At 41.8% G+C, this 19,591-nt stretch overlaps 1 protein-coding gene across 3 annotated transcripts in view; it reads right to left on the bottom strand.

The window, feature by feature from the left end:
* The window catches only part of epha10 (EPH receptor A10), a 433,571-nt gene that overhangs the window by 180,654 nt on the left and 233,326 nt on the right, over positions 1-19,591 (bottom strand). The window contains exon 1 of one of the 3 annotated variants that reach the window (XM_088090046.1): positions 15,098-15,339. The exons of 1 other annotated variant lie outside the window; for it this stretch is intronic. In XM_088090046.1, coding sequence (XP_087946172.1) covers positions 15,098-15,176 — 79 coding nt within the window. In that variant the 5' untranslated portion in view covers positions 15,177-15,339. Of the gene's footprint in view, positions 1-15,097; positions 15,340-19,591 lie in introns of those variants that run through there. One more of the 3 variants, XM_042506084.2, reaches the window with a different exon arrangement.

A 19,591-nucleotide genomic window follows, 5' to 3' on the forward strand; every position in this document is an offset into this window, starting at 1 on the left:
AATTACAGGTGAGATGGGGAGCAGGCAATTTGTTTAATGTTATTGATGTTTAAATTGCATTAATGGACACAAAAAGATGTTTCCACGTACAGAGGAGGGGGTTTCCATCCTGCATTCTCAAATCAGATGAGAGAATGCCCCAGTTAGAGTTAGAGAGGGAGCTTTAGGGCGCTACAGTGCCAGAATGTGGATTAGTCTTCCAGCTGAGGTGCACCATTTGTACTTGCAACAGTTGGTGAAGATTTATTTTTACTTTTTTTGTTTTCGCTTGTGCTGTGCTCTTTTGATGGCTGTCGGCGCTACAACTTGATTTGCATACTTTCTTAGCAAATAAAGCCTCTGCAGTCTTACTGTAGTTCTGGTTCTGGCACCTGTGGTGCAAAACAAGCAGGATTCACTTACTTTGCTGAATCTGTACATTGCCTGAGGAACAACATTTCCCTCCTTTGATATATCAGTGACAGTGATTGATGCTTTGGGGATGATTATGCGTCATGTAGGTTCAGAGTGACAAGATTAGAGTTCAGTGAGATCGCACTCTATTAAAGTATTACAGACACAACACAGGAACAAATGCCTGTGCTGCTCATGCTGTTGACAGACAATCACTGGCTGCTCTCCGAAATGACTGATTAATCAAATGCCATGCACTGTGATTGGCCGGCTGGCTGACAAAGCAGAAGACAAAATGGCAATGGGCATCTGGCTAACTTAATTATGAGTTGAATAGTTTTCTGATTAACTGCTGGCTGGCTGATTAAAGGTTTTCCTGGCTAGCTGTCTTAGCGGTCGCTCCGTTGCCAGAGTACCTGACTAAATGACGGGTTGTCCAGCCAGCTGGTTAACTGACTAACTGATTGGCTGGTTGGTGCACTGATTGGCTGGTTGGTGCACTGATTGGCTGGCAGACTAATTGACCTGCAAACAGGAAGGCAACATTAATAGTGGAGAGGAAGCTGAGAAACAACAGGAGCGCGCTCCATCCAAATTTCGTGCACTGATTGCAATCACCAACAGCCACACAAAGAAAAAATACAAACACACACATGCACGCAAATACACATATGTTCAAGATGTACTGTTGGTCGCTATAATAAACATAACAAGTCGCCAAAAGTGCAAATGCACAAAGCTGACAGAAACAGCAGATGCACATATAGACAAAACCAAGTAGCACACATTGGCCTACACAGTTCCGATGATCAGTGTTGTTATCATTACAAAAAAATATGTGAACTCAACAAGAGAAATGGTTCACCAGTGCCTTCAGTGGAAATGCTGCTTATTGTTATGTCATTTTTTAGCATCTTTGACTGCTTCACAAACCTTGAAAACTGTGGAACCCACGATAAAAGGTTATGTAAGTCAATAAACCATAATTATTGAGTAAAATAAACTACCAAAATTGGACATGTTTTTACTTTAAATATCAATCACGATTTCTAAATGTAGACAAATGAACATTTTTTTTCTTAATATTACATATGTTATGTAAACGATGTACATATTCAAGTTGGATTTCTTGATTTTTATGAGCAAAGTGCAAAGGCAAGATCCATCATTAATTTCTCTGGCACCACCACGCATGTTTTCCACTGCATATAACACAGCATAATGACGTAATTACAAGTGTACAACGTGATGACACAGATAACAGAGTGAATTCTCTAGATATTATGGTTCTTATCTTAGATCAATATATATGGGATTATCCAAACAACAATCACCAACTGCCATTACAGGGGGATACCAGCATAATTACAGCAAACTACCATGTTTTCATCACATATGCCGTACGGTAAGGTAAGGTAACATAAGTTAACAATGTGATGACCTGAAGACAGAAGCCTTAACTTTCTGCTGCTGCAAAGGATAAATGTTCTAGCTCTTATGGTTCTTATTTTATATGGATTAAAACAGGATTATGCCAACAACCATCTTCTGTGGCTATTATGGCATAGTTATTGCAAAATACCACATTTACATGAAATGAAAGGTAAGGTAAAGTAATGACATGATGATTGGGAAGACAAAAGCCTTACCTTAATGCTGCAAAAATAATGCTCCAGCTATTATGGTTCTTATTTTTCTGTTCTTATTTTGGATCATGCAAACAACAATCTCCCACACCTGTCCACGGGACATCTGTTTTTTTAAGTGGTTCACATAATGCCAAAAAGACAAGTATACTGCATTTGAGCTTGCTGCTTTTAGTGTGTTTTGTAGACTGCTTTCTGCTTTCTGGTGGTCAAAAATTGCTTAATGCAGCTTTAAATAACAGGGTGACTACAGAATGTGACAGTTAAAATGGGGTCATAGTTAAAATTTGACTGAAGTCATGGTTGCAGTTTCACTGTAGAGATGCTGAAAACATCAGTATATTAAAATGGTACCCTGTGGAGTTGTTGACCATAAGTAGCATTATAGAGCAATATTTTGTCTAAATGGCTTATGTGGAAGTATATGCATCTGCAAATGTTTTCTGAGGGATAAAATGTGCTCTACTCATTTTTGTTATATGCGTTTTGGCGAGAAACATTGAATGTAAACACAACTTTTTGTTGGTTGATAAGAAAACTCCACAGGGCACCTTTAGTGTCCAGAGAACATACAGTGTAAGCAGCTTTTAAGCTATTCAGATATTCCCAATATCTGCCTCTGCTCTCCATGTCTTCTCCGCTCTCCCTTCCAGCTATCTTGCCGTCTTCTGCAGATGTTTTGGCTTTTTAGAGGTCTGCAACCCAACTTTAAAATATTGGCTTTGTGCTTGGGGCCAGGTCTGTGGAGTGAGTTTGTGCCAACAGTGGTCTACTGCCTTCCTCAATGCCTCTGCACACTCTTAAATTCATTTTTCCACCATATCCTTTTCTTTCTTTGTCTCTTTTTTCCACTCAACTGCCCACCCATATTCTCTCTATGCTTCATTTCCTCTTTCCCTCCCTCATTCGGACCTACTGTAAACCGAGCAGTTTCATCCATTCCCGCCCCTCCACTTAGCCTATTACAGCCTGTTCCGCTTTCCCTTGCACCTCTGATAAACTGAGCAGAGCAGGTCCCATGCTGCTATGTTAACTTTCCTCGCCACTCGCCACATTACATCCTCTGCCACCTACAAAGCACTCTCACTCCCGCCCTCTCCTTCTGATAAACTGAGAAGAGCAGGTCCCATGCTGGTGTGTTAACCTGCCTCACCCACTCACCCCATTACATCCTTTGCCATCGACGCCGCTCACACACTCACACTCCCTCGCCCTCGGCCCAGTCACTAACACCCTTTCATTATGGATACTCTTCTCCGTGGGGGGCTATCACTTCAAAGACACCCTGCTTCCCTCTCCCGTGTCTGTGTGGAGAGGGTGCAGATGACGGGGTGCGATGAGGTGTGTGGGAGAGAAGAAAGGGGGTAGGGAGGGGTATCATAAAAGTGACTGAGCCGGAGCCGCGCGATTTATGTATTTATTCATCACCGAGGAAGCTGCGTATTAAAAGGTCGGGCAATTTTCCAGGTCACTGACCGAACCCACATGGTGAGGAGGCGAGGGGATGAAGAGGACAGGAGCGGAGAGACAACAGAGATAAAGAGAGCGAGAGTGGCTACGATGGCAAGCTGGTAAAGGCGATATTGGCAGTTGGACACACATCGGCGCATTCACACCTCACCTGTGTGTGTGTGTGCGTAAGCCAAGTTTGCCTAAGCGCCCCGCTTGTATGTGTGCACATGCTGTTTGTTTGTGCAAGGGAGGAAAAAGTGAGTGCATCTGCGGTTTTGTGTATGCGTTCACGTCTGTCTGCACACCGGCTGTGGTTAATGAGTTTGAAAGGTCAAACGCCTCTCAGAAAGATTAATGGGGTTTCCTAGGCACGGGGGTAATGGTTTACGAGGCCCTGCCGGACACATTTCCAACATGACGGTCATTACCACCACAGAGCAGAGACGGAAGGAGGGATCACAGGCAAATACAAGGACGACACAAAGCTGCTGGGGAGCAGACACTGGGTAGAGAACAGTGTGAGTCTGACCACCCGATGTACATGTGTAAATCATCCCTGTGCATGCTTGATTATGTGTAAACAGCTCTAAGTTTTAGGTACCAGATTAACTGCATGGACTGCTTACCTTCAACCAAAGCCTGCTCAAACGTGATTGGTCAATACTACTCAAACTGAAAATGGAAACGACAACACTTCTGATACCTGGATCAATACTCAATACCCTCAAGGTATCAGCCGAAATCATCCAGTACCACGTGGTTTTAAAACTTCTCTGATCAAAAAATACCTGGATTCAATCCTTTTTGTATCCACTTCCAGAAAAAAGACAATATATATAATTTTAATACGACTATAGCAGCATCTACAACCCACGCAGTCTTTGGTGTGGTGAAGTTGAGCACTGTTGGCAGTTTAGTGTGCCAACATGCTTCCTGAAAGAATGGCTTAACTACACACCTGTGGTGTCTGGTAGCATTTTGCACAACTAAATTCTTCCATTCACATGACAGGTATCAAATGAAATAGAAAAAAAAGGCATCACACAAGGGACTCTATTGGTATCAGTATCGTATTAAGGGTATTATTATTGATTCTGGTACTATAACTACTTTGAGAATACCCAGTGCTATTGTGAGTCTAACAATATTATGTGTTATAAGGGTGCAATGATTGATTGCTGGGGTACTATTTTAATGTGATGTTGTTTGTCAGCCAACGTTTGACTTTCAGATGTACACAGGTTTCAAGCCTGAATGCACCACGTACACATAAAGCAGCCTGTGCTCAGTCTTTGTTTTTCCATGAGTCTGAGTTTGATTCTTGAGCAAAGTAAGTAATTGCCAAAGTTATCACTCGGTTGCCATTGGAGCAACACTCAATATCTTTACAACTGGTGTGTTTCTGAATATTGGTGAGTGCATGCAATTGTGAGTACATGCAAAGAAGTGTTCTTCACAAATGCATAAAAGTTACATAACACATCTTTGGATAACGCTTTAGAAGAATGTATAGAAAATTATTAAACTTTCATTAACAATCTCTGCTGTATAGAGTTGGAGGAGATTGTAGAGAGAAACATGAGCAGGACTTAAGAAGCATGATAAAGAATTTAATCGTGCAGTAAGAGTAATGTGCCGTCTTTTCCTCTCCTCTCCAACACACACACAAGGTGCAAGTTCTGCTAACATGTGTCTTCAGGTCAGATATGTCAGAGGAGAACCAGCAAACATGAAAAGCACATTAAGAGGCAGCGGGCTGGCCAGCTTCAGCCAGAGCCAGCGAGGCGGACACTGACACAGCAGTGCGCAGGCGAAGAGGGGAGGCTAATGGCAAAGACATGGATGGAGTTCAGAGATGTAGAGGTGTATGGAGGTCTCCAAGTATGCCACGTGTTTGTGTGTGCGTGTGTGTGTGTGTGTGTGTGTGTGTGTGTGTGTGTGTGTGTGTGTGTGTAAGATTATAAGAGAGAAAGACTGTTGGAAGCATGTGCATGAATCTGTGTAGAGGAGATGTGGTTTCTCATGTGCCTTTAAAACATGTACATTATATTTCCACTTTGGAACATGAACACATGAAAAGGACAGCGCCTCACGTTTTAACAAGATGAGAGCACGCTTGTCTGTTCATGTAACTGTTACATAACTGAATGTGGACTGCTGGACATCACCGCCTCAGCTGCAGCCCATCCAAAGGTTCAAAGCCTGTTGGATGACCTTGTGCCCAAGACAGTATTTTTCCCAGATTGTGGTGAACATACTGAATTTGAGAATTATTATACCAAGATAAGACTGTCCTTACAGAAAAAAAGGGTAGCATCAATCTTCCGTGAGGAAACCAAAATAACATATGCCTTTTTTTGAATGCCCAGACATAATAAATCAACAGGGGGAAGAAGGCCGACTGTTGCTTCGCTTCATGTCACCTGTGTTTATTGCACGTCTGTCCATCCTGGAAGAGGGATCCCTCTTCAGTCATCCTTCCTAAGGTTTCTACCATTTTTTCCCCCGTTACAGGGGTTTTTCAGGAGAGTTTTTCCTTAGAAGATATGAGGGTCTAACGGCAGAGTGATGTCGTATGCTGTAAAGCCCTCTGAGGCAAACTGTGTTTTGTGATAATGGGCTTTATAAATAAAATTGACTTGACTTGACTTGTCTCGGACAAAACATTGCATTAAAACACAAGTCAAACTACAGCCAACAACCAAGATACATGTACTTTCTGCACCTACAGATCAACTACATTTTCCCAAAGCTATCTTGGGTAGTTCTCATCACCCTGAAGTTTGTTGAAGTGTTATTTTCCCCATAAGTTTGGCTTTACTGTACGTACCAATCAGTGTGCTTGCGTTCAATGGTGGTGCTCGTGATTGGTCAGATGGCTGGATCTCAATACTGGGGAGATCGCTACTGCGTAGTCTCTGGCTCCAAAGTATATAACCCGAGCAATATGACAGGAGCAGTTTCCAGGATATTTTGGCTTCATTTATATTTAGTGGGGTTAAGGATAGACGTGTAGTCCATCTCTCTATACAGTCAATGTTTGCAATTATGTGACAAAAAGGTGTTGAGCATTAAAAAATATGCTATCTACATTTCATCACAGTTTAGAATTCACAAATTAAGTTGCTAAAAGACTATCTAAAAAGTTTTTGATTCTTTAAAGAAGCATGGCTAACTGTGCACAATCAAACTGTGAGTGTGTGTTTGTCTTTTGGTGCAATCCAAGACCTCGGCCACCTCCATGACAGTGTGATACGACTGCCTAAACCAGGCCCAATTGAGGCTGATGGTCTCTAAGCCAACATCTGAAAGGGAGGGCAACACATTTAACCTCTGGCAGAACACTGCCTCCACACCCACACACACACATACACACACACACACACACACACACACACACACACACACACACACACACACACACACAAAGGCTACACTTACTCCCCCAGCTTTTTCCTCACAAAAGCCTCAAAGCCGTTTCTTAATTCAAAAGAAACTTGACGCATCAGAGCCAGCATGGTCAAAACTGTATAACAGCGAGCAATATGAGTCCACTTTAGAGTCATGTGAGTTCAATCATTATTGAAACTGGCAATAACAGATCTAGGATCAGCAGAACAAAGAAGTATGAGAAACTGGCCCACTCAGGCGAGATTCATGACGCCAAATTTTCCAACAGAGCCATAACTCCACAGGTACTGGAGTTTTCAGGTGATTATCAGATTGCCAGTGTATTTGGCCAGTAGATCCTGTATGTATGAGCACAGATGGACTGAACAAACTCCTGATAGCCTCAATAAATCTATTCCCATGAATCTGATTTTCAAACTTAAGTCCAAATGAGTGGGAGATTCTGTTTTCACCATCAAAAAACAAGGAAATTAAATGAAATCCTGGGAGTGTGAGGGCTGTAGACTGACTGAGCTCAGCCGAGTTGTCAGTTCAATTCCCAACATGCCCACCCACATCAAGCCTCGCATTAATGCAGTTAGTGTTTACCCTCAATGCAAAAAACACCCCAAGCTGAAATTTATGCCAAGAGCACAGCTCTAGCTACACACAAATACACACCAATGACATTTATCAACTTTAGACACCTCAGGACTGAAAAGCTTGCCAGCAAGAACTCCTCTAATCCATTAGTATCTCAACAAAAGCAGCAAAGATGAATAATGTGTTTGAGGCATCCATATAAAAATCAGGCAGAAATATGTCTTAACTCCAGGATGCTGGTGGTGTGGGTGGTGGGAACATTTTTAATGTGATTCTTTTCTAGTTTAATTTATTGCAGTTTTTTTTTGCATATAACCTTTGAAGAACCTTTAGAGAGCAGGCCCCTGAGATGTTTACATAAGACTCTGGCATGAAAGCACAGGAACATTTGCTAAAGCAGCTCTGCTTGATGCTTCATTTTGGGCTTTGAGACTTTTTTTTTCTTGGCTCTCCTCATACTGTATGCAATGATGATTATTTTGGCTCTATTTTATATGAAATGTGTGTTCATTTCATATATGTTCATAACTTTTAGCTTGTGGGTTATATGATAATATAGCTGGACTTAGTGAATATTATGGAATGTAGTAATATAAAGGTCTGACTGCATATACAAAGCAACTAAGAACAAAAAACAAACAAGAAAAAGAACGATTATTTGCTTGTGTTTGCACACCGCCACCAACCAGTCAATTATCAATTTACATGTATGTCTATCCAGACTTATATGTAGCCGTGAGAGTATGCAATGCTTTAAATATGGATGCTGCTGTAAAGAAGCCACAAATTCTAAAACATGGATGCTTCACAATCATCTCCATGGGGAAGCACAAGATTTATACAATCGGCACACTTTCACGGTGGAATTCAAAGCATTCTTAAGATATCGCATTCATAAGAATGGGATGAACATATGGATACTGAAAGGCCAGATGGAGAACCTAAAATCTCAATGCCTGCAGCCACCACTGTTGCCAGTGTGAAGGCATAAAAATAGGCAGATGAACTGATGATTAGAATTTGGTGAAATGCTACTTTTGATTGATAAGGTGTGCAGTGTGTTCAAAATCTCAAATTCAATTAGTTTAGTAATTTCTTCAGTGCACCAATACATCACATATACATGTTAGCAACCAACTGCAATTTCTAATACTCTATAAAGAGCTAAATATTACAATTGAGATTATCACTTAGTATTTTTATTAATCAATTAATTGTTTAATAGATAAAATAGCAGAAGTTTACCTGACCCCAAGGTAACATCTATAAACAGTCCAAACCAAAAGATATAAAAAAGAAAATAGTGGTGTATAATCATATTTGAGATGATAATCTTTGCCATTTTTACTTGACAAACGATAATGAACTAAACTCATTTTTCTGCTGTGTGCATTATTCCAATTTTAAACTCTATTTTCTCTCTCTTTCATTGCCATTGCTGATACGAGCCTACCCTCCGAGTCCTCTTCCATGCTGAATTACATTTGCTGCTGCAATGATTTAATTATCCCCCCACACAAATTAATAACATTTCATTCATTTCATTAATTTTCATATTATTCTCCAGAACAACAACGAGTTGGTTAAGATGCATTGAGCAGAATGTGGTTTGTTTACACTTAATTCTTCCCAAAGCTGCGCTTTCTAAGGATGCCTCTCAGAAAAGACAAAAGAAACAAGGTGCAGAAAATATCTCCTGCACTTTTAGATGGAAACGTGGATGTAAGCAAATGCACACAAGTATGCGAAAAACACACACACAAAGGCTGTCGCATAGGCATACACACAGACGGCAGCGGAAGATGTTTCAGCATAGATTCATCAATAAAATGACGGCCCAAATGCGCAGTCCGTCCGCAGTTCCACCATTTATCACAGGCAGCTGCACAGAGCCCCTTCCTCACTGTCCAATATGGCTGAAACACCTGCTAAAGCCCCATCTTTCCTGCCACATGTGCGCACACACACAACCACAGACTGCTCTTTTTCCCTCTCCAAAAGCTCATTCTTGCCGATCCAGCAGAATAAATGCTGTAGTAATGTCCTTACCCTGAACAAAAGAAATCAGGTGACCCCATTGGGATCCAATAGACACGCATACTCTCTCTTACACACACAATTCATCTATCAGTCTCGGTCAATGTGTTCCAGTGGAGTGGGAGGTAAATAAGGACCTGGCTGAGCTGCTGCATTGACTTGTTACAGGAACCCCTCGCTCTGTTTGATTACATGTAACATACAAGTGGCTGTGGAACAAAACAGTAGCGGCAGCTTACAATTCCCTCCTGCTCCCTCTCCCTCCCACATGCCTTTACTCTCCTCCAATTTCATTTCTGTCACTCCCTCATCCGCCGCTCCTCGCTTTTTGCTTTTAATTCAGCCTCCCTCATTCTCCACCCCTTGACCCGACACACCTCTTCTCCCTTTCCTACTTGTAATGCATCATTTTTTTGGGATGAGACTCCTCTTCCAACCCCCCACATTCATTCATTTACCCACACCTGTGCTTCTGCCCCTTCTTCCGTCTTTCTCCTGAAAATGACAGCGTCCCCGAGGCTTCGACGAGAGAATGTCGCGCCGCTACGCCTGCTGTCCTCACAAATCACTCTGACCTTTCATCCACACAGAGGTCACAGTCGTCTGATTCAACGCGTGCAGGTCCAAGGCTGTCCCTGCCAGCCAAGGATGGACCAGTGCATCCGGCCCAGAAGCGGCAGCAGAGCAGAAATAAGCCCGCATCAATCACAGACAATTAGTCCCAATTGAAGCCTGGGTAGTGGGTGGAGTGCTACTCCTCTGCCAGTCTGGCAGTTTCTGGTAAACCCAATATTAGTCAGATTGCTTCTAAGCACTAATTATAAGATTCAGTAATCAGATGAAATATGAATGGAGATAAATAATGAATAGTCACTTGAATTATGTTGTGTTGAAGTTAATAGTAAAGAGAAATGGCTGGGCTTTGCATTATGATATAGAGGGTTTTTTTAAATAGATATAATTGGAGTTATAGATAAGCAACAAACCTGACAAGGTAAACCTTTAAAGATTATAGATACAAATACAGATAGCCTCGGCCTCATCTTAAAACAAAAGTGAAATTACTGCCTTGTGGTTTTACGCCTCAGTAAACCAGTCAAGTTGCACTTACAGTTTACGCCCATCTATGCCTGTCACATGACAGTTGACAGTTGTTCAAGTGTTGCTGCAAAGAGGCTACCTATACTAAAACCTGGATGCTTCACACACATCTTCAACCCGTCAGCAAAAAGATCTGCAAAATAAGGACAGTTAAGGTGGACACCCAAGATTAGTGTCAACAATTTGGTATCTAACCAAATGTCTCCCCTTCTGTTCCTGAGTTATCGCATTGAGTTATGGCCAGAAAAGTGTTTTTGCAGATTATTTTGATGTCACAGTGAACTTGACCTTTGACCTTTGGAATATAAAATATCATCAACTCATCATTTTATTCTATCAGCCAAATTTTGTGAAATTTTGTCATTATTATTTGATGTTTTTTTTAGTTTTGGCCAAAAACATGTTTTGTGGGGTCACAGTGACCTTTGACAACCAAACTCTAATCAGTTCTTTGTTGACTCTACTTGGATATTTGTGCCAAAATTTGACGAAATTCCCTTAAGGTTTTCTTAAGATATCACGATGATGAGAAGGGGACAGATGGACAGACGTCCATAAGGACGCATGCATGTATGTACAGACAACCCGACAACATAATGCCTCTGGCCGCAGCTATCACCAGTGTGGAGTCATAAAAAGCCATTTCAGGATTTTTTTAACTTGCAGCAACTCACTTGCCAGACAGAGAGATGAATATGGATGATTCTGCAAAACCTCAAATGAATTAATCAAATGCCTAAGAAAAGTGCAACTGAGGTTAAGGTACGATTAAGGTTCGGCAACTCAGACTCCTGGATATGCTTACGAAAAGACTGAGGTCACTGAAAAAAGAAAAAAAAAAGAAGAAGAGATGCCGACATTTCTTGTAGCTTTGAGCATTCAAACTTAACACAACAGCTATTTCAGAGGTGGAGGTTAGCATATAAAATCCACGAAAAGACTCAAGGGGTAGCAAAATCACCCTGGGCAGTGCAAACTGAGGCGAAGAAGTGACCTAGCGAGTTGGAAATGTTTCAGCTTGATCCAAAACAAAGAGCTTACGCCGAGCCCTCATGACTTTATAAACATGCAGAGAGGAGCGGAAAAGGAGAGAAACTGGATAAAAAGAAAAGAATCAGAGCTATTGGTTCTCAAATCAGTCATACACTGAGCTGTTATACACACACAATCTCTCTCTGTGCTCGCACACACACAGGGTCAACGAGTACGTTGAGACGAAATTAAAGCTGCAGTCTCGCAGAAGTTGCATGCCCTTCCACTCGCCTGAAACTCGGCAACTTTTGCTACATAAAAGGCTCCCTGGACACAAACTGTACTAGAGAATCAGACAATGCTGGATTACAATCTTCAGAGAACCCCTTTGAGAAACTGTTTCACAAAGGCTTTTATAGCACCTTTAAGATAAGACAGATGCTGAAAGAAATCTAAAGGTACACTTATTTTAAAATGGAACTATATCAGGATTTGGCTTCAAGAGAGAGCTGACTTATAGACCCCTAAAAAAAAGTACTTTTTCACTATGGATGGATTTTTTTTCAGGTTTCTTACACATTTAATAGTATAAATACTGTGACATCAGCATCACAAAGCATGCTGGTGGAAAATGTCAGCTTTAACTTTGAAATTTCACATGACATGAGAGGTTTCAGCGGTAGAGCAGCGTAGTTAGGCTGCAGGTAAACAATAGGCTGAATGCTTGCCAAGAGCACAGTGCAGTCAAGTCACCCCGGCAATTCTGACACGACAAGGCATCAAACAAACTACGGCCGCACAAACAGGATGATCCCACAGGTTACGCTGAGACTCTCTCGCTCTCAATCACTCCGCCGCTCTCCATCACTCTGCCTCCATTGTTCTGTACCGAGCTCGTGCCCTCTCTCTCAGCTTGCTGCAGAATGGATGGATGCAGAGAGGGAAGGAGGGAGGGAGGGAGGAGAGGGAGGAGAGGAGAAGTAAATGAGATCCCGATGAGATGCCAAGGTGTGTTAGCGGTGAGGCGTGGGGAATGAGAAAAGCGGCCTGAAGGGAGGAGGGGGGGAGTGGCTAGATTGACTGTGTGTGAGGTGCATAGGTGGATAGTGGACAGCCGGCTCTGCCTGTGCGGAGCCCCCCGGACGTATTAGTGTTTGCTAAGTCAGCTCAGGATGCGGGAGGCATGTACAGGAGAGGGAGGAAAGGAGGGAGAGGAAGATGAGGAGGATGACATATGAGAGGAGAGTGGGAAGAACAAAGGAAAACAGGAAGGCAGAAAGAAGAGAAGAGTGCAAAGGAAGGAAGAAGTACAACATAAGAATGCAGCCTCATATAGATGCAACGCAGGAAAATGCTGCTGGCTCTTAAAAAAAAAGAAAATTCAAATAAGAGAAAAGACAAACACAAAGGGACTTTAAAAACCATGAATAAAAGCAACTAAAGGATTAAAACGCGGACAAGCACAGTCTGCGAAAAAGAAATTCATGAATAGTGATCAAAGAGTTGCATTAATACTGTAATATAATATAATAGCTTTAAACAGATACTCTAAAAATCCCAAATACAAGGAAGACTTATGCACACACTTCCTTTGTTAAAACACAGCTCCCATGGCGTTTCGCACTACAACAGAACACACATAGACAGGTAGGTAAATTTAATATGGATATAATGGCAGAGAATTTTAAAAAGGGGGAGAAGTTCTCCCTAGTGTTTTCTTTATCAGCCAAATCCGTACCAACAGAAAGAAGAATTGCTGCCAATAGCAGCCTTCAGGAGCACATTGCTTTCACAGCAATTAATCGCTGTCACAACATCAATTAAACAAAAGCTAGCATCCAAATCCCGCTACCCAGCATTCCAGGGAACCAAATCAATCTGGCAGTGAGTCGGCGTGTGTTGCATCCAATGCTCAAGAGGAAGTGTGTGTAATGAAAGGGAGTGGGAGCGCTCAGACGTGCATGTGCATGCACAAAAGGGGCCCTTAAGTATGTGTGCGCAAGTGTTGCATGAGAACACTGGCATGCAAAGGAAACATATATGTGTGTCAAGTGAGTGTGTGCATTTGATCGTGAGTCGCGTGTGTGCCACTATAGTGCATTAATGTGTGTCAATGATGTATGGCTGTGAAGTGAGCCAAATGTACTTTTCTTGAGTACATAGAGGTTAATGTATATATGTCTGCCGAATGTGTTTGTCTGCACATGCAAGCGTATGTATCCCAAATCCACTCAGCTATACCTTGCCAATAAAAGCATCTCTTTAGAAAGAGCCTGAGGGTCCAAAGCCATTATGTTCTTTTCCTCCTCACAATCTCAGAACAGACTGGGAACACTTTCCCAGCTTCACCTGAGCCAGCTGCTAAGAAACACATCCAATCAGCGCTGGTTTCAAGCGATATAAGCTATAGATTTACAATATCCTGGCTAACTTGTGAGTGCAGAAAGTATTTATCAGTGGCAATCAGCCAGGCTGCCGGTGAATTGTTGGACCACAGCAGCACCTCCCCACCTCCCAAACACTCCAGTGCAGATGCACAGGGGCAATTAAACAAGCCAGCAATCCAAATCCGGATCCCAAATCAGCACTAAATCATGATAAAGTGACTCTGTTCCCCTGCATTACTACCCTGATGACGATTCTTGGTTTTAATGCTGATGGAAATACAAAGTAACTAACTGAGGCAAAGAAAACTGCCGTTTTATCAGAGAGGAACGGAGGAGAGTTGCATGCATTGGGATAAGCAGTGAGGCATCAGCTTATAATGCATCCTGTCGTCCGTGCCACAGCATCAGTGACTGTCAGAGTGTGAAAAGACAAAGAAACCAGTTGCACAAAGATGCCGTGACGAAAGAGCACCACATTTCTAAATCTTTGTGACAACAGACCAGGGATTTATTTCTTACAGAGGGCTGCCTGAAGGAAACTGACTTTTGAATAAAACACAAACTGGATATTGGAGCAGACAGGGTCTCTACTGTGAAACTACAGAGATGTAGGAATTGTGCTCAGTTTGTTTTCAGAAGAAAATCAACTCGTCCACAATCAGTTCACAATCTGGAGTGGATGCTTTAAATAAAAATCAGTTTTTACGGAATTTTGGTGCGCTATTGTACTCAAGTGTCATGTTTATGTAGTTTGATTTACAAGCAATTGAGTCATGACAGTCTAAATAAACCACATTTATTCGCATGTTTGTTTGTTTTTCGGGGGAAACGCTTTGAGTTAACTGAGCACAAATGCGTAAATCTGTCAAGCTTTTTGAGACGCGTCTCTCCACAAACACAAAAAGAGATTTCTCCTTCCCGTGTGCGGTTTGTTTTATTAATTAAAGACCGTTTTAACTAAACTATTATCCGTGCCGTCAATAATGCACCTGCTTCTCATCACGGGACAAACGCCAAACTATCTCCGCCGCGGACATCTGTCTGTCGATCAACGGCTGCGGCGACCGGTTTGGGTACAACAAACAAAACAAACAAAAAAGACACACATACACATACCTTCCTCGGCGTGACAGTCTTCTTCTAGGTTGAGCAATAATATCCAAAGCACCGAAATCAGCGTTTTACGGAGATCCATGTTTGTCTGGCCAGTTCCGCGGGGCTCTTGTCATCTCTCTCCAGCCTGCGCGCAACGCACCGCAGCAGAGACGCACTCGGTGTTTGAACGGAGCGGATGCCGTCTGGGCAAATAGTGCAAGATCCAGGGAGCCACACGGTCTATTTGATATCTCGGGGGAGGGTTTTACGGTAGAGATTGACAGCGGGCGAGCGCAATGAAGTGGGATGTGGAGTCGAGGGTACGGGAGGGTCGACCTATCAAGGAGCTGCAACCTGAAATCTCCGCGCCAGGTGTTTCCACTGTAGTCAACACACTCTTTTACAATGCGTTTTTTCACAGACTTTTTTTTGAGAGGTGGAGGGAGTTGCGTAAATTATAACCTATATGTATCTCTGAGTGTAGTAAGGATTACATTCCTCTGTTCAAAGTCCTGTGAGCTTGTTTTTTGGTTCTGATTTTGGGTGCGGAATTCAGCAGCGGTCCTAAAGGGGGCTCAGGTGGTCATAAACTATGTGTTATTATTTCAATTATGTGGCTTTCACTGAGGTTTAACCTGGATGTGAATGTAGCAAAAGGTCGACCTCAGTAACTCCAATGAAAGCTGACAGCTCCTTCATTTAGAAAAATACATTAAATAAGGACTAAGTCTTTATTTCATAAAACACATCTTTGGTGTTGCTAAGCTGTGCATGAATTTTGTTATAGCCATATTATAATTTTTATAGACAAAAATGTCAAAAATCAGACTTTAAAGGAACTGTATAGGGTATACATCAGAGTCTGATTCACGCTGTCTGCACACAGTTCTCAACATGCAGGTGGCTGAGGTGGCAGCTAGCTGCTAACGGTGCAAACAAAGCAACGTTTGCTCATACAACGGTTTGTATATCCTTTTAAAAAGCACAAAAAATTCATATGATAGCATATGAAATAGCGCCCCGTGAGTGACGTTACGTCCTTAACATACAGTTACATGATTAACTTAAAGTAATGGAGGTTAGGTTTAAGCAAGCTGAGTTACTGTCTTTAGGTTTAAGAGAAGAAACATGGTGAGGACCTACCTTAAAATGACTCAAAGGTCACTCAAAGAACACCCGATTCTGAACACGTGTCAGTGTCACTTTTGGCCGCTCGGGGAAGGCATGCTGATTTACACTTGTTACCTGCATCGTGTCTTTTCAAAATAATGTTACCTTTTCATAGAAAATGTACAGTTTCTGCTTTTTAAATGCGTAGATTCTCTTTTCAAAATATACTCAGCACATAGGGGGGAAAAGTGTTTATAGGTTTACTTCCTAATAAGATTAGACAACGAAAGCATGTGGTTAGGCTTCTGCAACTACACCATGGGTTGGGATAGTGTTACCAGCAGTAACTGCCATATGGGTGCGGTGTGAAGATTAGCTAGCCAGTGGGACACACACACATAGACTCACATACATATACATGCATGTCAGCCAGACCACAACAAAGAACAGAGTACCTCAGATTACAACACAGAAAGAGAGTTAGGCTTCATTCTCTGCTCAGGATGCCATTATCTACACCATATCTTCACAGCAAATAGCTGCTTGCCGCTATTTTAATGCTCTAAATATTGTATACAGCTACTTCAAAGTCATAATGCATAGAAATACAAAGCATTTGACTTTAGTTCCTCCCAGTGATACTGTAATATCAAAAAAGATCCAGGGATCTGACCTGGGAACATTTATTTGTTTAATGCTCTTTTTGAAAGGGACAAATACAACAAATAGACCAGATACTGCAGCATTTATAGTTAAGGCTACAGTCTGCATATCCTTAGACAACTCTGCCTTACATATACAAAATATAATGACACAACACAAATATCAGCAACCACTCATGAAAAGCACTTGATCATACTTGACTTCACGTCTGCTCACCCCTAAACGGAAATAAATGGGCTGAGAGCAACACATACTTAACACATTTAAATCACCATTGACTCATTCCTCTACAAACACTTATGTCATCACAATCATTTGCAAAGATGCTGTAATGAATACAAAATCTACAAATGGTGGATTTAAAGAAGATCCTATTGATGTGTTTCTCCTGTTATCATATATTCAGCACTACATATAACTACATAAAACTCCTTATAATCCTAAAAATCTGTGACAGTGTCCACAAATCCTTTCACATGAAAACATAGCAAAATTGCCAAGGCTACTTGGGCAAAAAATCCCACTTAACATCTACAGTAACAATGCCGAATTTAATCAACATAATTGACATAGTTTAATATTTTTCTTTTCACACCTAGCCTACAAATATACTGAAGACACTTTCTATAATGAAAATCACTTCCTGGACTATTGATTTGATGCAGCTTAAAGTAAGTAGACATGTTCATGGCATTCTGCACAGAGCAATTTTATCAAGTTTTTTCCACCGGGTTTGTTTATGCATCTTCAGACGGTAGGAGAGCAAAATGAATTGAAACATGGAAGTGCTGTTTCAAGGGTTTGCATCATTGTAACACTGAGACTACACTTAAAGGTCCCTCCTGCTATCTCTCATTGTCGTAGCCACACACACAAACACAGACACACACACAGAAAGTGTATGCACAGAAGCATTGCCCTGGATTGATCATTCTCACAGTTTAGCTTGGAAAGCAATACAGTTTATTGCTGATTGACAAGCAAGATAGTGTTTTGTGCAGAGAGAAAACTAGTGATGTGAACATAGGTTGAATCTCTCCGATCAATTCAGTCTTCTCTGAGCGCTGAGAGGAGAAGGCTGCAGGAGATTCACAGAGCTCTCCTCACTGCATTTTAAAAATCAGAAATTATGTTGTTTTTAAAATAACTAACATATAACTTAATGACTTTTCATTTCAAACGGGTAATAAAAAATCAGGCTCCAAGGTGAAAGTCCGGACTGTTTTACCAATCTACCCCCCTTCCCAGCCGCCCTATACAGACTTTTTTTATCTTTTACACTAGTTACCGCCGGCATGACAAACTGCTGCTGCCCGATGCACATCATACCGCCGCAAAGGGTGTTGGTGTCTGACGCCGAGGTCCACAGACAAAGCAACCGTATTTGATGAGCTGGTAGTGAGAACAGGCTGAGCCATCAGTCTATGTATAGTATGAAATGATCCTTGCTTTTTCATTTATTGTACACTCAGCTTCCAAAATGAAACCTGAATGCTGGGTCCAGGTTCCATTTAGTTATTTTTGTGAGTTTGATCAAAGAATTGAGTTCAAAGCTTAAAGATGAAACTTCCTAAAAAACATAAACTGGTCAGAGAATTGCGTTAATGATTTTGAGCCCTGGCAGCTCCTCCATATATACCGCCAGCCTTTGCTATTTAGCTAATTTTCAAACTTTAATGACATGCTAATGAAAAGGCTAGTCAGCACACCTAATTTTCCCCTTAAGCAAGCCCTGCAACTGTCCGACATAAAATAGCTTTGTAATAAATGTAGTAAGTACTTTTAATAACGCACACACTCAGACTCCCCCTCTGCATGTGAGGGAATGCACACACACACACACACACACACACACACACACACACACACACACCCACACACACACACACACACACACACACACACACACAAGCACCGTCCTATATGCTCTGTGATCAACGGTAGGACTCATTATCACTGTCGTCACCCAGCCCCCCTCTCCATCCCTGCTCTCTCTCTACTTCACCACAGGCTCACACACACACACACACACACACTCACACAAACACACGCTCACACACAGATTATGGGCCATCAGCCTGACTGATCCTCCCCAGCAGGGGGGCTGGTAGCCTCAGTTCTGGGAGCTGATGAACATGATCATCTGTCCTCCTCTGTGGTCATTACTCACCAAGGACAGAGGCCAACAGCCCCGCTCACTCACTCTGTGCCTGTCTCTCCCCTCACAGTCCATTACATACACACAGACTGCTTTAGGCTCTCAGTCTCACATCACATATTTGCCATGACCACATCTGCCCAGTTTCACGATGAAATTTTTAAAATGCAGTATGTTTAAGTACTTACTGTCCTGTGCATTTTGTTATCTGAAACCTTATGGTTAAAGCAAAAGAATGTTTTTTTTTTTTTTAAGTTGTCAACAAAACCCATGGAAAGGCAAAAAACACCAAACTTTTAACCCTTGTTTGATTGCTTTCTGACTTTCCTCCCTTGTTTAAGGCACACAGCCCCAAGATCATTTTTTAAAAGGCTCATCAGTTTTCTGAGACAGCTTGGCATCGCAGCTTTTAACAAACATTACTCAATCAGGACTAAATAGTGCATTTTCTATGGACTACTTTTAACTGCACACTAAAACACACTAGTGAGTGCTTTTGGCAGCAGGTCAGTACTAATAACACTAAAAAAATACTATGGCCACAAATTGAAGATATTTAGGAACATGTCATGAGGTACAACAGT

Source organism: Plectropomus leopardus, chromosome 17 (assembly GCF_026936395.1).
Source record: "Plectropomus leopardus strain MGB_pleo_1.0 chromosome 17, ASM2693639v1, whole genome shotgun sequence".
Classification (NCBI taxonomy): domain Eukaryota; kingdom Metazoa; phylum Chordata; class Actinopteri; order Perciformes; family Serranidae; genus Plectropomus; species Plectropomus leopardus.